The 26,215-nt window shown below is 39.4% G+C and overlaps 1 protein-coding gene across 1 annotated transcript in view; it reads left to right on the top strand.

Moving 5' to 3' along the window:
• Positions 1 to 26,215, top strand: part of STK32A (serine/threonine kinase 32A) — a gene marked incomplete at both ends in the record, with an annotated part of 125,869 nt that extends 99,654 nt beyond the window's left edge. Inside the window, 5 exons of the mRNA XM_080804263.1 lie at positions 4,895 to 4,992; positions 9,712 to 9,828; positions 12,395 to 12,520; positions 13,582 to 13,710; positions 26,147 to 26,215. Coding sequence (XP_080660389.1) covers positions 4,895 to 4,992; positions 9,712 to 9,828; positions 12,395 to 12,520; positions 13,582 to 13,710; positions 26,147 to 26,215 — 539 coding nt within the window. The remainder of the gene's footprint in view (positions 1 to 4,894; positions 4,993 to 9,711; positions 9,829 to 12,394; positions 12,521 to 13,581; positions 13,711 to 26,146) is intronic.

The raw sequence follows: 26,215 nt of genomic DNA, 5'->3' as shown, positions 1-26,215 counted from the left end.
CAGCATCCATACTCATTTTATAGCACTCCTGTGGGATACTAATTAGCAGTTAGAGAAAAAAAAACTTTTTTTAAAGATTTTGCTTATTTCGGAAAGCACCTGTGCAGTGTACCTGCACGTGTGTGAGTGGGGGGAGGGGAGGTGGGGGGAGGGGGAGAAAGAGTCCCAGGCAGACTCCCCTCTGAGCACAGAGCCTGACACAGGGCTCTGTCTCAAAACCCTGACATCATAACCTGAGCCAAAACCAAGAGGGGATGCTTAACCGAGGGAACCATCCAGGTGCTCCAGAAAGATAAAAATATTCTTTTTTTTTTTAAAGATTTTATTTATTTATTTGACAGACAGAGATCACAAGCAGGCAGAGAGGCAGACAGAGAGAGAGAAAGCAGGCTCCCTGCTGAGCAGAGAGCCCGATGTGGGGCTCGATCCCAGGACCCTGGGATCATGACCTGAGCCAAAGGCAGAGGCTTTAACCCACTGAGCCACCCAGGTGCCCCAGAAAAAAATATTCTAAGAAAGAAAGAAAACAAGGATGAAATACTGGCAATGACAGGAATATATGACACCTACAAGAGGAGGTGCTGAGTGTGTTATACAGCAGTTTCTTGACTCTGAACCACCTCCCTTTCAGCTCCCTCCTCCCTCCCCTCCTTCCTCACCCCCACTCCTACCTCTGCATCAATATAATCCGGGTCATTTAGAGCTTAACCAATGAAGACATTCTTCTCTTCCCTATTAAAAACAAAGCAAATTCACTATGGAAAAATGTGTAAGATGCTGATAAGCAAGAGGAAGTTACATTAATCCCTGTACTTGTAGCTATTTATGGTTTCCTTCCAGATTTTTTTTTTCTGTGCACGCACAAACACACATACATTTTTGTTTAAAAGTTGGGTCATACCTAATTTTTGTACCCTAAATTTTCCCTTTATAATATGATAACAACAGACATCATACAGTGAGCAGCAATTATGGCCCAAACACTTTGCTAAGCTTTTAACATTCATCACGCCATGAAATTCTCAAAGCAACCCCGTGAAAGAGGTTCATAATCACACAGCAAGTAACTGGTGGGTCACAAAGGTAAACCCACATCTAAAAACATCTCTCGAGCTGTAGAGCTCATGGTGGTGATGGTGGTGATGATGATGAAGGAACAATGGCTGACACAGACTGAGCTCTTCCTACTCGCCAAGCACTGGTCTAAGTGCGTGTATGACATTGTCGGAACCAAAACTTTCATGAGGCCAATACTATTGTTATTCCCACTTGAAACGTGCAAACTGAGAAATGAAGCACTTTGCCCCAGGTAGAGCTACGTATATCACTGTGAGGATCAAAGCCCCAACTCTTGACTCTCCCAACAGTCTGCTATGCTGGGCGACCTCTCTGTCTCTGGTTTCTAAACCTGCCTCAGCCAGAATTGCAATTTGTTTCTCTCTGACTCCGGAGGCTGGGTCTTGGCGAATGATACTCTGCTTCTTTTCCCATGTCCACATATAGAACTATCATTTTTCATGATCGTATGCTACAGAATTAGAGGACTGCATCAAATTTAACCACTTCTTTATTGTTGAATGTTAGGTTTTATCTCATTTTGAAACATAAATAAATTTGTAATGAAACTCCTGTTAGCAGAAATAGGTCCTGCAACTTGGTTATCTTTATGATAAACTCCCATTCAAAGAATTCCTGGTCAGTGGGTATGTATGTGTTAATGCATTTTCCTCCTGAAGTTTCACATTGGTTTCTGCTCATTTATTCTAGAAGTGTCTGTGAATATTTATTTCCCTGCATTCTCAGCAGGGCTGTACAATGAGTATCTTCAATCTTCCTGAAAAGATCATTTTAAAAGGTCCCTCATGATACTAATACTGAAATTCTCTGACTTCTGTAAACTATCTGTTCATGTTCTTTGCTAATTTTCTATTAGGGTGTGAATATTTTTATCCTATCCTACTATTTCTTATTGATTGTATAAAAAAATTCTAGAGCCATATATATTCAGATTATAGTATATCCTATGTGTTACAAATATGATTTCCTACCTTTTAGTTTGCTGTTGTTCTTACGGCATTTTTTATATAAAGAACTATTTTTTCTAACATCATCACACCATTAGTCTTTTTTATGGTTTCTACCTTTTTTATTTATTTTTTTTAAAGATTTATTGATTTATCTGAGAGAGAGTGTGTGTGCATATGAGCAGGGAGAAGGAGAGAGAGTCTCAAGCAGACTCCGTATAGAGCCCGGGCCTGACAAAGGGCTTGATCCCACAACCCTGAGATCATAATCTGAGCCAAAACCAAAGTCAGTCCCTCAACCAACTGCCACCCAGGTGTTCCTATAGTTTCTACCTTCGATGCTATTCTTAGTAAGACCTACTTTTCTCCAGATTTTGGATATGGTTACCTAATGTTTTTATTACTGTTACACTTTATTTTTCCTTATTCAGGTTACATATAATCTTGACTGAAGATACATCATAAGGATCTGACTGAACTTTTTGTTAGACCATTAAACAATTGTCTTGCAATAACATATCAAATAATATCTTTTCCATGTTGATTTACAATATGATCATCAAAAACTAAATATCCTTATATAAAGGCATCTACATTCTATTGTTTTCAAATCTTAATTATTACAGTTTTATAATATAATACATGAGACACAAATCTGTGTTTATTCTTTTTCAGAAGAATTATTATTCACAGATTTTTGAGGTAGAAGAAATTTAGAATTTTTTTTTGTAAATTTCATTATTTCTATTGTGTCACATTTATGGGTTAGATTTGAGGCCCTTTCTTGCTTTCTTGACCAAGAATCTACTATCTAGGAACACCTGGGTGATGCAGTCAGTTAAGCGTCTGACTCTTGGTTTCATTTCAGGTCAAAATCTCAGGGTCATGAGATCGAGCCCCGTAGCAGGCTCCGTGCTCAGCAAGGATTCTGCTTGTCCCTCTCCCTTCCCCTCTGCCCTTCCCCTCGCTCTCTCTCTAAAAATGAATAAGATCTTTTAAAAAAATCTTCTATCTAGGTATTATAAAACCTGAAAACCAAATGATGGTTATACAAATAGCCATAGACACATTAAAATGTGGTCAAGCTTATTGGTAATCAGAAGAATGCCTATTGAAACCACAATGAAAGCTCAATCCACACTTACTAGATTAGCAGAATTCAAAAGGTCAGTTAACACCAAGCGTGGGTAAGGAAGCTGAGCAAAGGAAACTCTGATTCACTGCTGGTCACCATGTTACTTGGTACTACCCCTTGGTTAAACTTGGTCATTTTCCAGAATGTGTGAAGAAGCACATTGTACCCCCAGCAGCTCCCCTTCCAGGAACACACTCTATAGATGTGTGGCCTCTTAGGAGTGTTCATGACAGCATTGTTCCAAATTGAAAATATCCAGATTTTAGGTATTCGCCCAGCACAATGGCCTGTTTATCACTCAGAGTTCTCCACTGAGATGCCTGTCACCTGTCATCTGGGATACTGGTAAGGGAAAGTGGAAATAAAGCCCATTTCCATCCAGTCTGGGGGGTGCTGTGGGGGGTCAGGGCCATTATCTCCCAAAGCGATGGGGAGCTGCGACTTAAAGATACAATGCAGTGATGCGTGGGAGATGAGTTCACTGGGGAATGAGGCTCATACAGTTGGGGTCTGTCCTGGGCATCGGGATGTCAACATTCTACCTCAGATTGGATGGTGTCCACAGGATTTTACTTGGGACTTGAGTATCCTAGCTAGGTCAAGCCTGTGTGCAGGCCTCACGTCATGCCAATTTCCTTTGTCCAGAACTGCCCCTTACTGGGAGGCTTGGGTTAACTGTGGATAGCTTCAACAAGTAAAATTCCCATTCCTATGAACAGTTGCCTCTCCAGAACCGTTTTTGGAGCACTTTCTAGGCACCAGGCACAGAGCTGAGATTTGGGCATGCATTATCCCGTTTAATTTCTCACCTCTCTAAAGATCATCTTATTTTGACTTTGCTGAAGAGGATTCTCAAGTTTAGGCAACTGACTTGTTCAAGGTCAGAATAAGTGGTAAAGGCAGGTTCTGACCCAGATGGTGTGACTCCAGAGCTAATAACTGTCACCATTGCTTGTTGCCTTGACTCCTTGTTGTTTATTTAGTCAACACATTTCTGTTGAGTGACTCTAGATGCCAGGTTCAATATTAGACACTAGAAGTGTAGTGGTGAGCCCACTGCCCTTGCTTTGTGCTTTATCCCTCACGAGCTAGGTATATTTTGGAAGAGTATGAAGAAGGTTCATAGGCATCAAAGTGCTTAGAAAATGCATAACTGGGCAGTCACCACAGGGGGTAAAATTGACTGTAGCTTTGCCTTCCCTTGGAGTCCTTTCAAATAACTGTGTTACAAAGTGTAAGTTTCTCCACCTAATGTGAAACCTTCTATTTCTCAGAGCGCCCACTCCCTCCTTCACTCTCCCTTGCCACCAAGAGCAGGCTATAAATGCTACCCTTGAGTCTTCCAGAAGACTACAAGATGGAGAGGCAATCCAATATGCCTTGCACCAAATTCTCAGTGTTGATTGCAGCAGGAATCCAAATATTAGTCCTTTAGCACAAACCCTTCGACTCAAGGCAACAGAGAACATCTTCCTAGCCTTCCTGCTTTTAGGGTCAGCTGAACATTGGAGGCCTTATGGGATCCAATTTTTAATAGTTACGGGATATATATAAGAACAAGAAAAACGGCCATTTTTGCGTGCTGGGAGCAATCTAGCAAGGGATGGTAAGCATCCATAACAGTGTTTAGTCCTTTTACTTACCCTGGTGCTGTGCCTTAGGAGGAGCACACTGGGAGCAGAGATCTGTTAACGTCGCACGTTGTAAAACTGACCTAACTTTTCTGTATCGTCAGCACCTGAGATGTTCGACTCCAGAAGAGAAGCCGGCTATTCCTTTGCTGTGGACTGGTGGTCCCTAGGAGTGACAGCGTATGAGCTCCTGAGAGGCCGGGTATGCTAGAATTGCATTGCTCTTTGGTTATTTTTCCAGCGAGTTTCATTTTTAGAATGAAAGAATGGATTTTTTTTCTCTCTCTAAAATCGAGCCGTTTGTTTGCAAGGGGAAAACGCTGTCACATGATTCTTGGGATTTCGGCTCATATTCACTCTCCCATATGTGGATCCGAGCCTGTGAGTTAACATTAACTACAGATAAAATTAAATGAATAATATGAGTATTATAAACTCCCGGAGAGGGAAGATCAGTGCACCTCACTAAATATCTTGTGGAAATATATTTGTTTGTTTAAAGAAAACCAATTTGCAGTCACAATACAGGACTCTAATGTCCACCTAGTTCCCCAAGGTGAGCGTCAACTATTAATACAACACAATTCGTGCCCTGTCTTGTTGGATTCCCCTCTGTCATTTGGCTCCTGGGTTCTGAGTTCAGGGGCAAATTAGAGTACTTCCCTTTTAAAGAACATACTTCTTAAACAAAGAAAATGCCTAGGAAGAATTTTACCCAGAAAATATCCCCCCCATATTATTTTATCTCTGTGATAGTTCTCTGTGATAGAATGTATTAACATTATCAGATTAACTTTTTCTTTCAATTTTTGGGGTGGGGAGGTAAAGAAAAGGTACTAACAGATTATTGAATTTAAATCCATTTTGCAAAGTATTGCCCTTGTTGAGTTTTTCAGGGTTTATCAATTTTTACTTAATCTCTTTAATATTAGTTTTTTCAGATCTTATTTATTTATTTATTTGACAGAGAGTGAGATCACAAGTAGGCAGAGAGGCAGACGGGGGTGGGTGGGAAGCGGGCTCCCTGCTGAGCAGAGAGCCCAATGTGGGGCTCGATCCCAGGACCCTGAGATCCATGACCTGAGCTGAAGGCAGAGGGTTACCCCATGGAGACACCCAGGTGCCCCTCTCTTTTATATTATTGAATTATAAATTCATTAAGGTGACGCATGTACCTCATAGTTTAGTATTATCCCCAGTATTTAACTCTAAATAGATACATAACAAGTGTGTACTGAATGAACGGGGGAACAAGGCACTACATCAACTCTGCAGCGTTCTAGCAAAGAATCACCAAGTAGGCTGTAGGTAATTAGGTTTCAAAATCTAGCTAATCACATTTAATTACAACTATCAACACAACTAAACCACAGAGGACGGGCGCTGAACAATGATCTCCTCCACATTTACAAATTCTCATTTATAGAAAAATATACGCCTCAAAGACAAATATGCTTGACATCTCTGTGGTTTCTGAACTTCACTGCAATCTTGATGAATGGGTCCCTTAGCTATTAATCTGCTTTGTCTGCCATTGTAAGGGCAAGGTCTGTCCCTTCTAGCTTTGGGTTATCCTTAAGTGTCAGCTTCTGCTAGGTACACACATAGCTTTGTACTAATTCTATGTCCTTAGCTGCAAATCATTCACTCTTGTACTCCTGATATAAGACCACAATCACAACACCTCATTTTCTCCCATCTAATGCTTTACTTTTTCCACCTTATTTGTTCTTTATATTCTTGTTCTTATTTTATATGCTGCGTTAAGAATTGTTTGATATATCCTGTCACTGCACACTGTAATTTCTTTATTGCGTGCATTCCATTGATTTAGGGGTGTGTGTGTGTGTGTGTGTGTAGAGCCTACATAAATATTTATGGTTTCTGAAAGTAGATTATAGGCTCTCCCAGTGTGGAAATCACGTCTCTCTCGTTCTTGTATCCCCAGTGCCCAACAGAGGTGCTGGGACATCATGGGCATTCAATAAATATTTGGCAAGTGAATAAATATGCAATTCTGGTAGTTGATGAATTAACATGGATTTTCAATTTGAGAACTAGAAAGGTATGTTATTGTCTAAGACAAAGGCCATTTGGCTATTTTTAATAAGTTGACAGGTCATGAGGATTCTTTTAAAATATTAAGTACAATCACCTGGGCTTCTAAAGTAAATGGGAAAAAGTATGCTTAAGCCAGTTGCCTGTGGCATTTATCAGTTAACTTATTCATTTATCAAAGCATTTTATGTTTTGAGGGAGAAACAGTAAGTTTAGAAGCAGCAATGAAATGAAGAAGGAAATTAGAAGAAAGAAAAAAAAATGTCTGTATCTAACCGTGGAAAATGAAGCATGCCAAACTTCTCTTAATGGTATAAATGGGGAGTGAATCCCGTGTAGTGAGCCACAGTGGCTTTGGCTAGTAAACATTCCATAAGCAGTGATCATGGTGGTAAGGTACGGAGTACTTCCTTTCTGAGATGGAGTTTCACAGGTCAGCTCCACCATATTGTTACTGAGACAGATGAATTAGCTACAGTCCTTCATTCAGTCTTGTGGGAAGAAAATATACGGCAGATAGATAAGTTTAAACCTTGTGAAAAAAATAAATAAATAAAGTTTGGCGGTCTCCTTTTTAGGGAATCTACTCCAAGCATTTGGTGGTTCCCTGACTAACTTGATGTTGACATAGCATGTGTAGAATTAAGCCTTTCTTCACATGGCCTTTATCGATGACTCGGCTTGCTCTTTGCTATTCACATTTATAGCCGCCCTTTCTAGCCCATGTTCAAGAATCATGCAAATCTTTCTCCTGCATTGTGTGTAATACGTGTCAGCTGCCCTGTGAATTTTACATGTCCTATGCCATTTAGTTTTTCCAACAATCTCATGTGGAGGTTTATTTTACAGATAAAGGACAGATGAAGGAACAAACTCCAATCGAGTGCCTCAATTTGACACTGAAATCCTTTTTTGCCTTTGAAGCTCAAGATCTTAACCACATTACCTTTCTTCTCCCCCAAGCTTTTCTTGAAATTCCGTTAGCTAACAGTATAATATGAGTTTCGGGTATAGAATTCAGTGATTCATCATTTACATGTAACAACCAGGGCTCATCGTGACAAGTGTCCTCCTTAATGCCCATCCCCCATTTAGCCCATCCCCCTGCCCACCTCTCCTCTGGTAACAATCACTGTGTTCTCTATAGTTAGGAATCTGTTTTTGAGTTTGCCTCTTCCACCCATAGCCCCACGTTCATTTGTTTTGCTTCATGAATGAAATCATGTGGTATTTATCTTTCTCTGACTTATTTCGCTTAGCATAATACTCTCTAGCTCCATTCACGTCTTTGCAAATGGGAAGATTTCATTCCTTTTCGATGGCTGAGTAATATTCATACACACACACACACACACACACACACACACACATATATATGAAGTGAGATATATATATATGAAGTAAGTTACACATATACATATATATAGTATCAGTTCTTCTATATCCATTCATCAATCAGTGGACACTTGGGCAGTTTCCATAGTTTGGCTATTGTTCATAATGCTGCTATAAACATCATGGAGCATGTATCCGTTTGAATTAGTATTTTTGTATCCTTTGGGTAAATACCCAGTAATGCAACTGCAGCATTGTAGGGTAATTCTATTTTTAGTTTTTAGGGGAACTTCCATACTATTTCCCAGAATGGCTGCACCAGTTTGCCTTCCCACCAACAGAGTAAGAGGGTTCCCTTTCTCCACATCCTCACCAACACCTGTTGTTTCCTGTCTTATTAATTTTAGTCATTCTGACAGGTGTGAGGTGGTATCTCATTGTGGTTTTGATTTGTATTTCCCTGATGATGAGTGATGATGAGCACATTTGTATGTGTCTACTAGCCACCTATAATTACATTACCTTTTAATACTAATTTACAACAGGAAGAATATTAAACTCTTCCATCTCTCCCAATTTATTCCATCAGTCCGCAGTCATTTGTTAAGTATCTTGAAAAGGCCAGGCACTTGATGAATGTATGTAGCCATATTAACTGTCCCACTGTTGGTTAATCTAATACGGAAATTGTGTTCACTCAACAAACATGCAATGAGCACCTACTAGGTGCTAGGTCCAATGGACACAAATATGAGTAGGGGATGATCTCTGGCCCTAAGTAGCTCACAGTTCACACAAAAGATAAAATCTCATAAATCTATTTTATGAAACAGAGAAATTAATATAGGTAAAGGCTGCTCTCTAGTGGGCAGCTGTGAAAAATATAACAAAACCACTGCTTTCTTTACTCCAAAGTTAAAACTACAAAAGAACATGGTTCTCTCAGAGGTAAAAATACTATACCTCATCATAAAATTCTCCACCCCACTCCACAGAACTAGCAACTCATAACATTTTGGACTGGAGTTAAACTTTTCTGGGTAACATTCTATCCTGAACTTATTACTGATTCAAAAAGCACAAACAGGTGTAGAGTAAAACTCTGGATCTCTTTCTAATCAACATTTAAGTAGCAGTTTTTTTTAAAGTTCCATTTACTGAACACTTTTCCCATGTTTTATGTAAATACTTACATAAGCTGCCTTACAGAACAGCCCCAAATTGGTATCTCAGAGGTGGATTTAGTGTACAGAAATGTTTCATTTGGCCCAGGGGATTTACCAAAGTTTTTAAAAATTCTGAGATTTCACAGGAAACTAGGGATTTCTGGGGTCTTTTTTTTTTTTTTTAATAAAAGATCTGACAACAGTAGACCACATTTGCACATGAAAACAACAATCAGCTGGAAGGGACCAGACAATGATGCGAAGATTTGACTGGTTGAAAATTTACGTCGGGAACATGGGCAAAACAAAATTTTTTCTTTACCCTGTAAAAATGAAGACTCTTCCTTCTTCTCTCCCCCAAGAGACCATACCATATTCGCTCCAGTACCTCCAGCAAGGAAATTGCACACATGTTTGAGACAGCTATTGTGGCTTATCCCTCTGCCTGGTCACAGGAAATGGTGTCACTACTCAAGAAGGTAAGGAGGACTGCAGGACAAAAGGAAGTGGTAAAAAGAAGCATGCCTTCTGGTTTGAGGTGAGAAGTTAGTTTATGATACTGGAGGCAGCTATGATGATACACATTTCTAGAGTAGACTTTGCACCTAACAGCTTGCAAACACATGGCTTCATTCGGGCAACACACATGTCCTCTTGTTGAGCCACGTCTAACTCAGTGTGTCCAAAATGGAGTTCCTGATCGCTCTCTATTTCCTGGACTTGCTATCATGTTCCCTTTCTCAGTGATTGGCCCCCTCCATCCTTCCAGCTATGGAAGCCAGAAACCAAAAGTCACCCATCATCCCCATATCCAATTCACAGCCAAGTTCTATAACCTGATTTTGTAAATATCTCTTGACTGTGTCACTTCTCTTTATCTCTACTGCCATCTCCTCAGTCCTACTGCCTTATAAGGTCTTACCTTATAACTGGTTTGTCCTGGACACTTTCACACACTCCATTTGGTTCTCCCCTCTGCCCCATACTGATCTGTTCAAAGCAAAATTCATTGTCTTATTGTTCTCAGAATAAAGACCAAAATAATCTATATGGTATAAAGGTTCTAACTACCACTCAAGCCTTACTTTGGACTTTTGTTCCCCTCTTGACTACACATAGATTTCTTTTTTTCTCTTCTCCTTTTCTTCTACCTCCTCGCCATTATTTATCGACCTCTTACCACAGGGCCTTTCCTCATGCTCTGCCTGAAACAGTGCCTCTATCCCCAGCTCTTCCAGCTCCCTCCTTTAGGTCAGCACTACTCAGTGAGATTCAGTGACTGGTTCAAATCCATGAATTGTTCCCTACAGGTCCATGAGAAGTATAGAAATTGAGAGAAGCATTTAGAAACTGTTATAGCAATGGGATACTGCTGATGTTTTTAAGTACATGGTCAGTGGACTCATCTTACTGAACAGGGTATTAACTCAAATCACAAGCTGTATGTGCTGCGGCCCTGCATATTAGCCATGCACAATAAGACCACATACTGATCTCACTGGGTAGGAAATTAAATGGAAAAAATTGGCCCTCCTGCATAGTTTGAGAAACACAGCTCTAGATCTCAGCTGAACTATCACTTTCTCAGGAAGCTTTCTTCTGTCGTAAACTCACATAGAACTGGCTTTCCTTCTTACCATTTTTTAAAATTTGAATTTATGCATTATATGTGTGTGATTCTTGGGTTAATGATTACTGTTGTCTAAGCCTTATGAGAGGGGACCACGTCAGGCTTCTTCACCTGAGGCAGCTAGCCCAGAGCCTGACAGGTGGTAAATCTGGTATTTGAATAAATGAGGTCCATAGTGTCCATCAGATTTTCAGGGTGCCCATCCATGTTCATGGAAATGGCAATTGTAGGAGCAGCTAAGTAGTATGCATTGAATGATTATGTGGAGGAAAGAATGAGGAACCCCACAGGATGCACTTGGCTTTCTTTTTTTTTTTTAAGATTCTATTTATTTATTTGACAGACAGAGATCACAAGTAGGCAGAGAGGCAGGCAGAGAGAGAGGAAGGGAAGCAGGCTCCCTGCTGAGCAGAGACACCCCCCCCATGTGGGGCTCGATCCCAGGACCCTGAGATCATGACCTGAGCAGAAGGCAGAGGCTTTAACCCACTGAGCCACCCAGGTGCCCCTGCACTTGGCTTTCTTCGAAGAGGGAAACTCGCACAGGTTGTGGCTGGCTAAGGACAAGAGCTTTGAGGGCCTACAGTTCACACCTGTGCCTCCTGAATTTTGGGTCAAGCTCCCTGTGTTGGAATAGGGATATTGATAATGTCAAAGATGAAGAAGAGAGGGGTGATTTTTCATAAGCAAATTGTCCTCAGTTCCAAGAAAGCCCTCCTCACCCCAAAATCACACCCCGATGATCTGCGGTTGTAGTCTCCAGGAGCGTTCTCAAGCAGAACTGACATTTCCCACTTGAGCCACAGGACTGATGTGATACTGACTGTGGAGCAGTTCCAGGGGGAGAATCTTTAATCACAGTTCGCAAAACCCCAAAATCTAATGGTAACCTTGGTTACATCTTATACAATATATTTTGATTAATTGTACGAACAGCTATAACTTTTAGTAGGAAATTAATTTCATTTGTAAAAACACACAAGCATTCACTACCTAATAAGGGGAGACCTTCTCTTAGGTACTTTATATACATGGCCTCATTTATTCCTAGCTACAACCACACAAAATAGGCTATTATCCCCTTTTTATAGAGGGTAAACAAAGGTTTAGAGGACAAGCTTGCTCACAGTTAATAAAGTAGGGGAATCAGGAATCAAAGGTATGTTTAACTCAACAGGACCATCTATTTTCACTCACCACACAGCAAAAACCTATTTACAGCTCATTCTATGCATGCATTATCCCATTATTTATGTAGGTATTATCTTTATTACTTGATAGGATTAGGGAAGGGAAACACTACCTTGTTTCCTTCAAACCTACACTTGAAAACTTTTAGAGGGAGTTGTTATGTGTGATTTTTTTGCCCCGTGTTGACCTTCATTATGATCTTCGTGTTTGTATTCTATTGACAGCTACTTGAGCCTAATCCAGACCAGCGATTTTCTCACTTGTCTGACATTCAGAACTTCCCGTATATGAATGACATGAACTGGGATGCAGTTTTGCAGAAGAGGCTCATTCCAGGTTTTATTCCTAACGTGAGTCAATCCTAACAAGTCCATAACAACCCTCATTCAGTTACAGACATGGTCTCATTAGATAACCCCACCCGTGTTTGTTGCAACAGCCCAATTCCTGTCTCACAGATGAGACAACGGAGGCACACACAGGGGAAATGGGCCACCGTAGGTCATGTGGCTAGCAAGTGGCCAAGTGGGATTCTCATCCAGGTCCATCGGCATCTGGAGTTCTAGGTCCTAATCCCTTTTTGTGGTATTCTTCTACTGGAAGGAAGCCCTAATCCTCCGAGGAGTCATTCCCAGGAATCTGCTCATTGAGGAAACAGTGTTTTCTCAGATTTCAAAGATGTAGAAATTTGTTTCCATGGTTCTGTGAGTCACAGCACTGAAAATGTTGGGGTTATTTTTACCACTCACCCCTCTTCCTTTGGTGGTTCGCTGTCACAGAGCTACATTCATTAGGACTATAGTTCCCACTGGTTGAGTACCTGACTGTGGGACATCTGTGGCCTCGTTCGGACCACTGAGAAAAGCTGGAGTCCAGAAGCTTCGGCCAAGAAACCCTCCTCTGCATCACACCACAGCCATTAGCTATCCACTCTGCCTCAGGAGAGGCTCTATGTACGATTCTCTGACTTACCGTCCCTCCAAGTCATCTGGGGAGCTTGTTAAAAATGTAGTTTCCTCAGCCTCTGTTCAGAAACACTGACTCTGAAGGTCTGGCCGGGGAACTGGGCAACTAGAGAAACAACTCAGGTGATTCTCATCTATAAACACGATCATCAGAGCACACTTTGGGAAACATAATTCACAAGTTCAAGCTTTGAAAAAATGACTAGAGTTTGATTTCCTTTCACACTCACTGAGGGCTTGTGGGGAGTTTAGAAAACAAACAAAATAGAAAATCGAAGACTATGAAAAACAAAGCCGGCCATAAGTTATTTAAAACATGGTAGGAACCGGAGCTCCTTATTCTTGGATGGCTCCATCAGAAACAGGTGCTGTTCCTGGTATTAGGTTCGGCATCTCTGTAGAATGACCCAGAATCAAAGGAGTGAGCCAACTCGTCTTTCTTGCAGAAAGGCAGGCTGAATTGTGACCCCACCTTCGAACTCGAAGAAATGATTCTGGAGTCCAAACCTCTTCACAAGAAAAAGAAGCGTCTGGCAAAGAAGGAGAAGGAGATGAAGAAATGTGATTCCTCTCAGGTAAGCAGGTGCCCGCCAGACTCAGGGTCACGGGACTCTTCCTGGCGCCCATGGTTGGGGAGCTTCCGGTGGGAGGGCCACTCAGCACCCCGAGCTGCTGTTTTGTGAACGCATGGAGTCGCTGAACCCCCACGTTTCTGGAATGGCAGGCCTGGGCCGCACTGGGGTTCCTAGCAGAGCGGTAACATTTAGCGGTGGACTCTGGCTCTGCCGTGAACATCATTCAGTTATGGCCCTCAAGTTCTCATTTCAGATTTTACAATTTCCTGGAAGACAGTCCAATCAGTAGCTCTGCAAACAAATATTCTCAAAGTCCTTCATGTCTCTAGCCCTCCAGGGACACTCTACACTCTCACAGTCAATTTAGCCAAGGCCACGTGCAACCCTACAAGTATCTGACCTTCACTGACTACAGGTTTCGTCCTTCTTTAGGACCCTTGCTCTTCCCTCTTCCTTCAATTTTCTACTCTCAGATCTTCACGTAGGGGGTTTTCTATTGTCCCTTATACCTTAAACGCCATTTGCCAAAGATAAGGTCTCTTCGATATACTGCGCTCTTTCTCAGCCCCGATTTTTAATTCCCTCGTGACATTAACATAATTTACAAATCTTTATGTGTGTATTTGTTTCTTTTTCTATCCCAATAAAATGAAGGCTCCTTGTGGGGGAAGCCCAGGTCGCACCCACCAGTGTCTTCATACAGCGTAGGCTCAATAAACAAGAGGTTCAGTATATTGGAAGGAAAGGAAATTTTATAACCGGACAGTGAAAATTGGGCATCGCTCTTCTTAGAGTTACAAGGTCATGTTGCCTCACCGGACATCTTCCTGGGGTCTCCTCTTGTCCTAGTTCTTCCCCAACACACAGCCCCAGGAAGCCTCCCTCCTGATGCGAAAGGCGACGAGCCACTTACCTGCAGGACAGACCCTAGCATTTTCAAAGACCGCCCAAATGAGGGACTCTGCTTCCTCTTTCTTCCAGGCCCCATATCGACCTCAGGATCCTTTACCAAGAAGTGTTTTTGCCCAGGATAAAAACAGGCCCTTCCATCTCTACTCGGGGAAGTGTACAACCGCTTGATCTTTATGTTTTGTTTTTAAAATTTTATTGAGGTAAAATACATATAATATGATATTTCCCATTTTAACCATTTTTAAGTGTACAATTCACGATGCTATACAGCCACCACCATTCTTTAGTTCCAGAATTTTTTGGTACCCCAAACCCCATATTTTTCCTTAATTTATTTCGGCAGTGTTCTACAGCTTTGGCGAGTACAAATTTTTCGTGTCCTTCATTAAACTTATTAAGAATTTTATTCTTTTGGATACTATGGAAATGAAATTGTTCATTTCCTTCTTGAATTATTAATTCCTGGCATATAGAAACAAGGGATTTGTCTGTATTGATTCTGTATGCTGCAACTTTGCTGAGCTCATTTCTTAGCTCTACAGCTTCCTTGTGGATTCTGTGGGATTTTCTATCCATTAGACCATGTCATCCGCAAATAAGGCTAGTTTTACTCCTCTTTACAGTTTGGACGCCTTTAATTCTTTTCTTTCTTTGATTGCTCTGGCTAGAAATTCCAGTACACTGTTGAATAGCAATGGCAAATGCAGGCATCTTTGCCTTTTTTCTACTCTTAGGGGGAATACCTTTTACCATTGAGTAGTATTGTGTTAGCCGTGAATTTTTTTGGAAAAGCCTTTTATCTTGTTGAAGAAGTATTCTATTCCTAGTTTTTTTTAGTGTTTTCATTATGAAGGGTTTTGAATTTTGTCAAATGCCTTTTTCTGGGTCAAATGAGATAATCTTGCACATTTTTCTTTTCTTAGTTCTATTAATGCAATGTGTTATGTTGGCTGGTTTTCTTATGGTGAACCATTCTCACACTTCTGGGATAAATCCCACTTGGTCATTGTGTATAATCTTTTAATATGCTGTTGGACTTCGTTTGCTACAATGCTGTTGAAGATTCTTTTATCTATATTCATAATGAAAATTGTCCTGTAATTTTCTTCTCTTTTGATGTCTTTAGCTGTTTTGGTATAGGGGTAAAGCTGGGTCCATTGAATGAGTCGTTTTTTGGCGGGGGGGGGGGGGGGGGGGTGGCTTCCAGGCAAGTTTGAGAAAGATTGGTGTTGTTTCTTCTTTACACATTTGGTAGAACTCACTGCTAAAGTCATCTGGTCCTGGACTTTTCTTTGTTGGAAAGTTTCTTATTACAGAGTTTTACTTGTAGATTACTCTTTACTTGTTATAGGTCTGTTGAGATTTTATATTTCTTCTAAAATTTTTGTAGTAATTTGTTTTTTTACAAATTGGTCCATTTCATCTAGATGTTATTTGTTGATATACAGTTGGTCACCCTGGTTTTTTTATTTCTATAAGGTAAGTCTGGAAGTCATGTCCCCACTTTCATTTGTGATTTTAGTTATTTGCATTTTTCCTTTTTTTTCTTTCTATATGGCTAATCATTTGTCAGTCTTATTCATCTTTTCAAAGAACCAGTGATTATGTTTGTTATTTTTCTATTCTCTATTTCATTGGTCTTTGCTCTCATCTTTGTTATTTCCTTCATTCTGCTAGCTTTGGGTTTAGCCTGCTTTTCTTTTTCTAATTCATCAAGGTATGAAGTTAGATTATTGATTTGGAATATTTCTTCTTTTCTAAAGTAGACATTTACACCTATAAAATTTCTCTGATTACTGCCTTCACTGCATCCCCTAAGTTTTAGTGTGTTGGGGTTTTTTTGTTTATTTATCTTAAAGTATTTTCTAATTCTTGTGATTTTTTTTTTGACACAATGGTTGTTTAAGAATGTGTTTAATTTCCATGTATTTGTGTATTTCCCAGTTTTCCTTCTGTTGTTGATTTCTAGCTTCATTTTGTTGTGGTCAGAGATCATTTGTATGATTTAAAAATTTTAAAATGTATTGAGACTGTTTTTTACCCTGACATATGGTTTCCTTCCATGGTTTCTTTTACCTTTCTGAGCATATTTAAGACAGTTGTTCTAAAGTCTCTGGGGGCGCCTGGGTGACTCAGTCAGTTAAGCATCCAACGCTTGGTTTCAGCTCAGGTCATGATCTTGGGGTTGTGAGATCAAGCCCTGCACTGGGTGGAGTCTGCTAGAGATTCTCTCTCCCTCCCTCTCTCTGCCCTTCCTGCTCATGCTTCACTCTCACTCTAAAGTAAATAAATAAATCTTAAAAAAAAAAAAAAAAGTCTCCATTTAGTAAATCCAATGTTTGGGCATCCTCAGGCATAATTTCTATTCCTTTGAATGGACCTTGTGATTTTGTTGTTGAAAACGTGACATTTGAATATTATCATGTAGTAACTCTAGAAATCAGATTCTCTCCTTTTGTAGAGTTTGCTCTTTTTTGATTGTTGAAGGCAGTACTCATCCTTTTTAAAGTAACTTTTACAAACTACTTTTGCAAACCCCATATTCCCTGTCTTGTGTCATCCCTGCAGTTCCTATTATGTTAGCTTGTGTTTAGCTAATATTTTGACAGAGATTTCCTTGAACACCAGAAGCATTTTTAAGTTGCTTTTTTTCTTGACTTAGTGTTTCCTTGGTTGTTAAAAAAAACTTTGATTGCTTTCCAGAATTCTGACAAAGTTAGCTCTGACAGTTTCTGCTTGTTTTTTGTTTCCGTTGATGGGAGCTTGGAGCAGCCTACTCTAATATTCTGTCCTAGTTCCTCTTAATCTGGTACCCTAAGTTTAAAAATAAAAATTATTTTGCTTTACAGTAAAGGTTAGTATTTCCAAGAATAATCAGAAAAGATCATGAATCTCAAAATAGCACTCTATCTACTCTTTGACATCAAGGTTTTTAAAATGTGAGGATCAATCTTGGCAGCTCATTACAGTATTACTATGTTCATTCATTCATTCATTCATTCAGTACATGATTATGAAGTGCCTGCTATGTCAGGAAATGTCTCATTGCTGCCCTTAGAGGTACACAGTGCTCTGGGAATTACTCACTCGTCCTGAGTGAGGGTCCAAGTTAGGCTTTCCAGAAGAGCGAACATCTGATCTGGTTCATCTTCTGGCCCAAGCCTCTTGAACACAGCATGAGTATTTCCTACTGTTGGCAACCATTTGCCATTTTGTTTCTTTTGAAATAATGAAAGCATTTCTAAACTCTCAGGATATAAGTCCTGAAATGCCCTTATCCTTTGTTTTCTGTGCAGTTGTCTCTATTCAACCTAGAGGAACCAGATCTGGAACCAGATCTGGCTTGGAAAAGAGGTCAGCGATCCAACCGTGATCATTTTAGTGATAATGCATGGTCTCCTACTACTCCCTCAGTCTGTAAACACTGCTTCGTGGTTAGGAAAAAACAGGCACAACAAACCCATTGGCTTATCTTCTTCTCTAAATTCCATCTGCTTTCTTATTTGGCATTTCATTAAAATGGAAATTTTTATAACGTAGTCTTTTTTTTTTTTTAAGATTTTATTTATTTATTTGACAGACAAGTAGGCAGAGAGGCAGGCAGAGCCAGAGAGAGGAGGAAGCAGGCTCCCCGCTGAGCAGAGAACCTGACGCAGGGCTTGATCCCAGGACCCCGGGATCATGACCTGAGCCGAAGGCAGAGGCTCTAACCCACTGAGCCACCCAGGCGCCCCAAAATGGAAATTTTTAACACAATTTTTAGCCAAATTAATTGTATTAATAGAGCCATCATTTTCATTTAAAGATGTGCTTAAATATCCCGCAAACCTGTTAACCTGTGTTTTATCTGATCTGTTTTGGTTAAATTGTTTTAAGAGGGGCACCTGACTGGCTCAGTTGGTTAAGCACCAACTCTTGATTTTGGCTCAGGTCATGATCTCAGGGTTGTGAGATTGAGCCCCACATCAGGCTCCATGCTGGGCGTGGAGCCGGCTTGAGAGTCTCTCTCTCCCTCCCTTTTTTGCCCCTCCCACCCTCTCTCTCTTTTAAAAAAATTGGTTTTTTTTTAAGATTTTATTTATTTATTTGACAGACAGAGATTACAAGTAGGCAGAGAGGCAGGCAGAGAGAGGAGGAAGCAGGCTCCCTGCTGAGCAGAGAGCCCGATGGGGGGCTCGATCCCAGGCCCCTGGGATCATGACCTGAGCCAAAGGCAGAGGCCTTAACCCACTAAGCCACCCAGATGCCCCTAAAAAATTGTTTTAAGAGATGCTAGGGTTAGAGGGAAGAGATAATTTGCAAGATCTATTTTTCCTATGGACATATATGTATATCCTAGAAAGCTTTATTAAGGGGAAAAGCCCTACAATACCATTTTTGTGTATGGGAAAATAAAACCTATTGTAATCTTTTATATATATCTTATTTTATATATTTATTTTTATTTATATAATATATACTTGACATACACACATATATAAATATATAGTTGTATCAATGTAAATATATATTTATACATATACTTACATAAACATGTGTAACTCTAGTAGAATTGCTTTGTTTTTGTTTTTTAACTTTTTCATGTGGGAAAAGAGGTGAGGGTAGTCATGTCTCAGATGCCTTCTCAACTTGTAAAGGTAATCAACGTAGATATTTACACCTTAGGGGAAAGGGATAAATATAACTACTATCACCAGGCCCACAGGTTATTAAGGAAGGTTATTAAGGAAGCAATCCACTGGACATCGTAGACACACTAGAGAGTAAAATTTATTTCCACAGGGCTTATTAACAACCTCTGAAGTCCACAAGTCTTATAAGAGACCTTCTTAGAAATATCTGCTAGAATCTGTTCTTGTGTGTATGTGTGTGTGCGTGTGTGTGTGTGTTATTTTTGTTTGTTTTTGTTTGTCTTCATGATGAAGATCTCTTATCTGTATCTGTAAGTGAGAGGGAACATTCTCTTCTTTTCATCTTTACTCATGTAGACTTCTTTCACCCACCATTAGGAGGCTCTGTGTGCTTCGAGACTAAGAAATGGAATCGTGTTAGTGAGTACAGAGCAGAAAGAGGCAGGCTTAAAATGCTCTAAACTTATAAGGATAAGAAAGGGGTAGAATTATCTTGTTAAGAGACGGAATGTGGGGTGTGTAACTATCTGCAATGATGGCTTCTACATGTTGAACAGTCAACGCTAATCCAACCAGCATGATGGCAAAATGATCTTCAATAGACTGTTTAAAATCTGTTAGAGAGTGTCTGTCCCCTCTCTCCAGCAAGAGCTATCATCTCTTGTGAATGCTTCCTACTCTGACTGGATGAGGCAGTGTGTAGTGGTTACTTCCCAAACAGCTATATGATCCTTTTAAATGTAATTACTTAAACATTAACTCATGAATCCTTTGTAAGTGTTGATTCCTTTATATTAAAAAAAATCAGAACAGTAATAGGACCTACATGATCGATCTGAGGAGGAAGTAAGAAGTAAGATGATGTTAGGAAGGCATATTAACAATTAACTGTGTTAAGCCGTGGATTTGTAAAAGGCTGAAAGCTTATCATGTGACCCCTTGGACTTCTCCTCTGGGTCCCTATTGCATTAGTGCTTCTCAACCTTAGCACCACACTTAACCCATATGGGAAAACTTTTTTAGTATACTGGTGTCTGGGTCCCACCCAAGATCAGTAACATTTGAATCTGGGAGTATGGCCTGGGCATCAGTATCTGAAATGTTCTGCAGGTGATTCTATATATGCAGCTAAGGTTGAGATCCACTGCTGCAGGATCCATGATACGACTAAATAAAGCAAAAGCACTACAGTTTTCCCTTTCCTCCCGTTTTCTCATTTATAAAATGGAGTTGATATCAGCACCCACTTCATAGACTTGTTCTGAGTCAATTAGTACATATAACGTGTTCGGCAAAATGATTAATTATTATCTTTTACTCTTCCATTCTACATCCTGACTCCAGTCTTCTTTCTTTCCCATGTTCCTACTTTTGCTCCTATATATGTCAGATGCCTCTACTTCTTTGCTTCCAGAATATTCTCCCTTCATTCCTCTCTGCTCATCAACAACTTTCAAGTATAGAACCAAAAAGACAGACACACCACCTAGCTGGTCTGCTGTTGAGGCAAATGATGAAAGTCCTCTTCTGCTACCTCTTGAGATTTCCACCTGCTGCAAACCCTTGAGATACTTTTGTTGCCACCTCCATGCATACCAGTGTAATAGCCATCAGTTCTGCTCATTTCTAAGAAGTGGGTTCGAAGAGTTCTAACCAACCTTTTCCTTCTCAGTTACATAAGACCCATTCATCCTTCCATTCTCTTTCCCTCCCTCTCCTTTCCCTCATCATCTCTTTCTGGCTACTGTTGTTGACTTATCCCTGTCACTGAACTTCTCAAACTTTTTCACCTAAAGCAGAGGAAAGAGAACATGTTGAACGTGAACATTTCAAGGACCAGTGTGGGTGGGTGGGGGGCAACTCATGGGGTCTGCAGTACCAGCTCACAAACTCCTCTCTGAGTGTCTATTTTATATCTTTAAGGAAAACAGAATTCGGTGGTAGAGAAAAAAATTCACATGGATTTCTACATTTTAGTTGATTTTAATCTTGATTTGTAAGGTTAAAAATATTTTTAAATGTATCTTTTATGTTATATTTTAAGTAACATTTATATGTCCATATATGTATATAAATCTTTATATATGTTTATGTAAATGTTTTGTTTATATATTCTATATAAACATATACATAAACAAACAAACATATTACACAAATTTACATATATTTTAATACAATGATATATATGATACATATTATGCATAAAATATATACATATATAAACATATATGAAATATTGTATATGTAAAAATATTGTATAATATATATGTTTCTGTATTTTTGTTTTTTCTAATACTTTAATGTTTAAAAAAAACCCACAGTGAACTATTCTCAAAGAAAAAAGAAACCCCAACTTTTAGCTCAATTAACCAAGGTAAAAAGAGAGAGGACCCAAATCAATAAAATATAAATGAAAGAGAAAACATTACAGTGCCCCTCCCTAAGAGCACAGAAATGGTAAGGAGCAAAAGAAATCACTATGAACAACTATATACACAACAAAGAGGACAACCTAGAAAAAAAAATGGGCTTTTTTTACTAAGAAAAATTCTTGGTAACATACAACCTATCACTTCTGAATCAGGAAGAAATTAAAGATCTGAAGAGACCAATTACTAGTAAGGAATTTGAGTCAGTAATCAAAAATCTCCCAGCAAAAAAAAGCCCAGAACAGATAGTTTCACTGGTGAATTTTACTGAACTTTTACACTTGATCTTAGCCAAAAGGCCGAGAAGCAATTTTACCGAACTTTTAAAGAAGAATAAACATTAATCCTCAAACTCTTCCAAAAAATCAAAGAGGAGGGGACATCCCCAAACTCATTTTATGAGGTTAGCATTACCCTGATTCCAAAGCCAGAAAAAGACATGAAAAGAAAAGGAAATGTCAGGCCAACATCCCTGATGAATACAGATGCAAAAATTCTCAATAAAATACTAGCAAACCAAATTCAGCAATACATTAAAGGAACATTTACTCAAGCGGGATATATCCCTGGGATGCATAGATGGTTCAACATATGCAAGTCAATAAGTGTGATACATCTCATTGATAGAATTGAGAGAGAAAATCATATCATCTCAAGAGACACAGAAAAGGCATCTGACAAAATTCAACATCTATTCATGATTAAAAAGTCCTAACAAATTAAGTATAGAAGGAACATACCTTAATAAAGGCCATATATAATGAGCCCACAGCTAACATCATACTCAGTGATGAAATACTGAAAGCTTTTCTTCTACGATCGGGAACAAGACATGGGTCCCCACTCTCATCACTCCTATTCAACAAAGCACTGAAGTCCTAGCCAGAGCAATCAAGCAACAAAAAGACATCAAAATTGGAAAGGAAGAAGTAAAATTGCCTATTTGAAGATGATATGATTTTATATATAGAAAATCATAAAGACTTCACCAAGAAACTCTTAGATCTAATCAATGAATTCAGTGAAATTGTAGGGTACCAAATTACCATATAGTAGCATTTCTATATACTAACAACGAATTATTTGGAAAAAAATCAATACCATTTATAAGAGCATCAAAAAACAGTAAAATACTTAGGAATGAATTCAACCAAGGAGGTGAAAAATATCTGTACTGAAAACCACAAGAAATCTGATTTTTTGCATATAATACCTAAATTATATCCTAGGATATAATACCTATATTATAAATGATTTTTTGGATATAATACCTAAATCCAGGAATAAAATAAACAAGTAGGACTGCATTAATAAAAAGACAACAAGACATTGATGAAAGAAATTAAAGACAACACATATAAGTAAAAAGGAATCCTGTATTCATGAATGGAAAAATTAATATTGTTAAAATGTCTGTACTACCTGAAGCCATCTATAGATTCAATGCATTCCCTATTAAAATTCCGATGGGAGGGGCACCTGGGTGGCTCAGTGGGTTAAAGCCTCTGCTTTCCCAGGGTCCTGGGATCGAGCCCCGGTCGGGCTCTCTGCTCAGTGGGGAGCCTGCTTCCCCCTCTCTCTCTGCCTGCCTCTCTGCCTACTTGTGATCTCTCTCTGTCAAATAAATAAATAAAATCTTAAAAAAAAAAAATTCCAATGGGATTTTTTACAGAAGTAGAACAAAAAAATCATAGTGTCTATATGGCACCACCAAAGACCCCCAAATAGGCAAAGCAATCCTGGGAAAGAAGAACAAAGCAGGAAGTATCATACGTCCTTGTTTCAAGCTATACTACAAAGCTATATTAATTAAAACAGTATGGTACTTGGAGAGAAACAGACACATAGACCAATGGAATAGAATCAAGGGCCCAGAAATAAACCCATACAAATACCATCAACTAATATTTGACATGGGAGCCAAGAATACTCAATGGAGAAAAGACAGTCTCTTCAATAAATGGTGCTGGGAAAATTGGACAATCCCCTGTAAAAAAATGAAACCAGACCCTTATATCTTGCAAAATTAACTCCCTAAAATTAATTCAAAATGGATTAGAGACTTAAATATAACACCAGAAACCGTAAAACTCCTAGAAGAAAAGGTAGGAACAAAGCCCCTTGACAATGGCCTTGGCATTGATTTTTTGGATATAATACCTAAAGCACCAGGACAAAATAAACAAGTAGGAATTCACCAATAAAAAGACAACTTATTAAATGGGAAAAATACTTGCAAATCATATATTTGATAAAGTGTCATTATCCAAAAACATGTAAAACTCATAGAACTCAAAAGCAAAAAACAAACACACCAAAAAAACAAACAAGCAAAAACACCAAATAATCCAATTGAAAAAAAGGGAAAGGACCTGAATAGATGTTTTTCCAAAGAAGATATATGAAGGCCTAGAGGTACCCAAAAAGGTGCTCAACATTACTAAACATCAGGGAAACGCACATCGAAACCACACACACCTGATAGAATAGCCATCATCAAAAAGACAAGAAACACCAAGTTTTGTCCAGGATGTGGAGAAAAGGGAACTCTTAAACACTGTGGGTGGAACTGTAAATTGGTGCAGCCACTATGGAAAACAGTATGGAACTTCCTTCAAAAATTAAAACCAGAACTACCCTATGACCCAGAAATTCCACTTCTGGGGCTATATCGGAAGGAAACATGAATACTGTGTTGAAGACATACCTGCACTCCTGTGTTCACTCTGGCATTATTTACAATAGCCAAGACATGGAAATATGGATGGGTGGATGGATAAAGGTGTGGTACGCTCACACACACACACATATACACACAGGAGTATCAAATTCATTCTTTAACAAGAAGGAAGTCTTGCCATTTGCAACAACATGGATGGACCTGGAGGGTGTCATGCTGAGGGAAATAAGTCAGACAGAATGACAAATACTGTGCAATCTCAGTTGTATGTGGAATCAACCCAACCAACCAACTCATAGGAAAAGAGATCACATTTTGGGAAGGAGACACGGGGGACGGGGTTTGGGTAATTGGGTGAAGGCAGTCAGAAGGTACAAACTTTCAGTTACAAGATAAGTAAACTCCAGGCATGTGACATACAACATGACAGCTACAGCTCACACTGGGGTATGATCTAGAGGAAGGTGTGAAGACAATAAACTTTAAGAGTCCTCATCAAATGGAGAAACCATTTTTTCTTTTTTCTTTGTTAATCAACAGGACAGCAGATGTTAACTGAACGTGTAATTCACAATATATGAAAATCAAGTCATTATGCCATACACCTTAAACTTATACAGGGCTGGGCACCGATTATATCTCAATAAAACCAGGGGGAAAACAACACTTCTTATAAAGATGTTTCTTGGGACACTATGTATAAGCTACATATATTTATTTATATAAATTTTTAAATAAAAATCTTGGGTAGAACTGCTGCCAAGAAGCTCTATCAGATTGTATTTACCCCATAGTTTCATGTCCCCCATGACTGATACTAGAAACCCTCAGGGTTACAAATACCCCATTTAGAGAACAAGAGTAAGTGTAGCAGAGTCTCCTTTCTCCCCTTTGTCTTGCTCCCCTCCCCACTCCTCTGAAATGTCCTCTCCTTTTCATTTGCCTCTTCTATCACCTAAACATTCACTCAGGAAAGAAAATTCTCCAGTACTTGAAGACTTACTATTTCTTAATTCTTGGATTAAAAAAAAAATGAATGAATAAATATCTTTTTGTCGGGGAATATTTTTTTTCTTCAGAAGTCATTTGGAAGTATTTTATTGTAGGCTTGTAAAACATTTGATCTGGGTGGGACACTGTCCTGGGCTTGATGATTATCACCATTTTGAGGGTAAATTTCCTCATTAGGATTGAAAAGTCTTCAAAAGATGTTAAAAGCTGGATAATACTGTCAAAGCAAATGTTTTGCCCGTCTGTGAAAAAGTCACAAATAAAGATTTTGCTCACTGTGCCTGAGATACAGTTAATCAACCCCAGCACAGTTGTTGAAGGGAACATTCCCCCAGAACTGTGTTTCTAGACTGTTCATTAAATCTAAGTAGAACCTCCAAACCTTTTATAGGAGGGCCAGGAGATGACTGGCGAGTAAGCAACCAGCTCAGTAAACCCTCATCCCCACCCACCTCGAAGCCATTGTTTCTTCATGGGCTGAGAGGCTGAGAGACCTCAAGCTAATAAGCCATAACCCACATCTTCCTTGCTGTGGGGAATAGAGTTGCCCTGTTTTATCCTCTGGCAGTTTCTTCCTTATTTGCACCCCTATTACTCTGATTGGGGTCTCCTGCCACACATTTTCAGATAGTGTCCTTTTGGAAGATACCCTGGTGCTTCTGAGATTTGAGCCAGTGAACAGACAGGGGGTTCCTGGCTGTTTGAGGCTCCCCCCGGTCCGCTAACCGCATCTCTCTCTTTCTCTCCCCCACTCCCACCTGCTCCCCCAGAAGACGTGCCTTCTTCAAGAGCATCTGGAGTCTGTCCAGAAGGAGTTCATCATTTTCAACAGAGAAAAGTAA

The sequence above is a fragment of the Martes martes genome (genome assembly GCF_963455335.1).
Source record: "Martes martes genome assembly, chromosome: 5".
Taxonomy (NCBI): domain Eukaryota; kingdom Metazoa; phylum Chordata; class Mammalia; order Carnivora; family Mustelidae; genus Martes; species Martes martes.
This window is presented reverse-complemented; position numbering and strand designations above follow the sequence as displayed.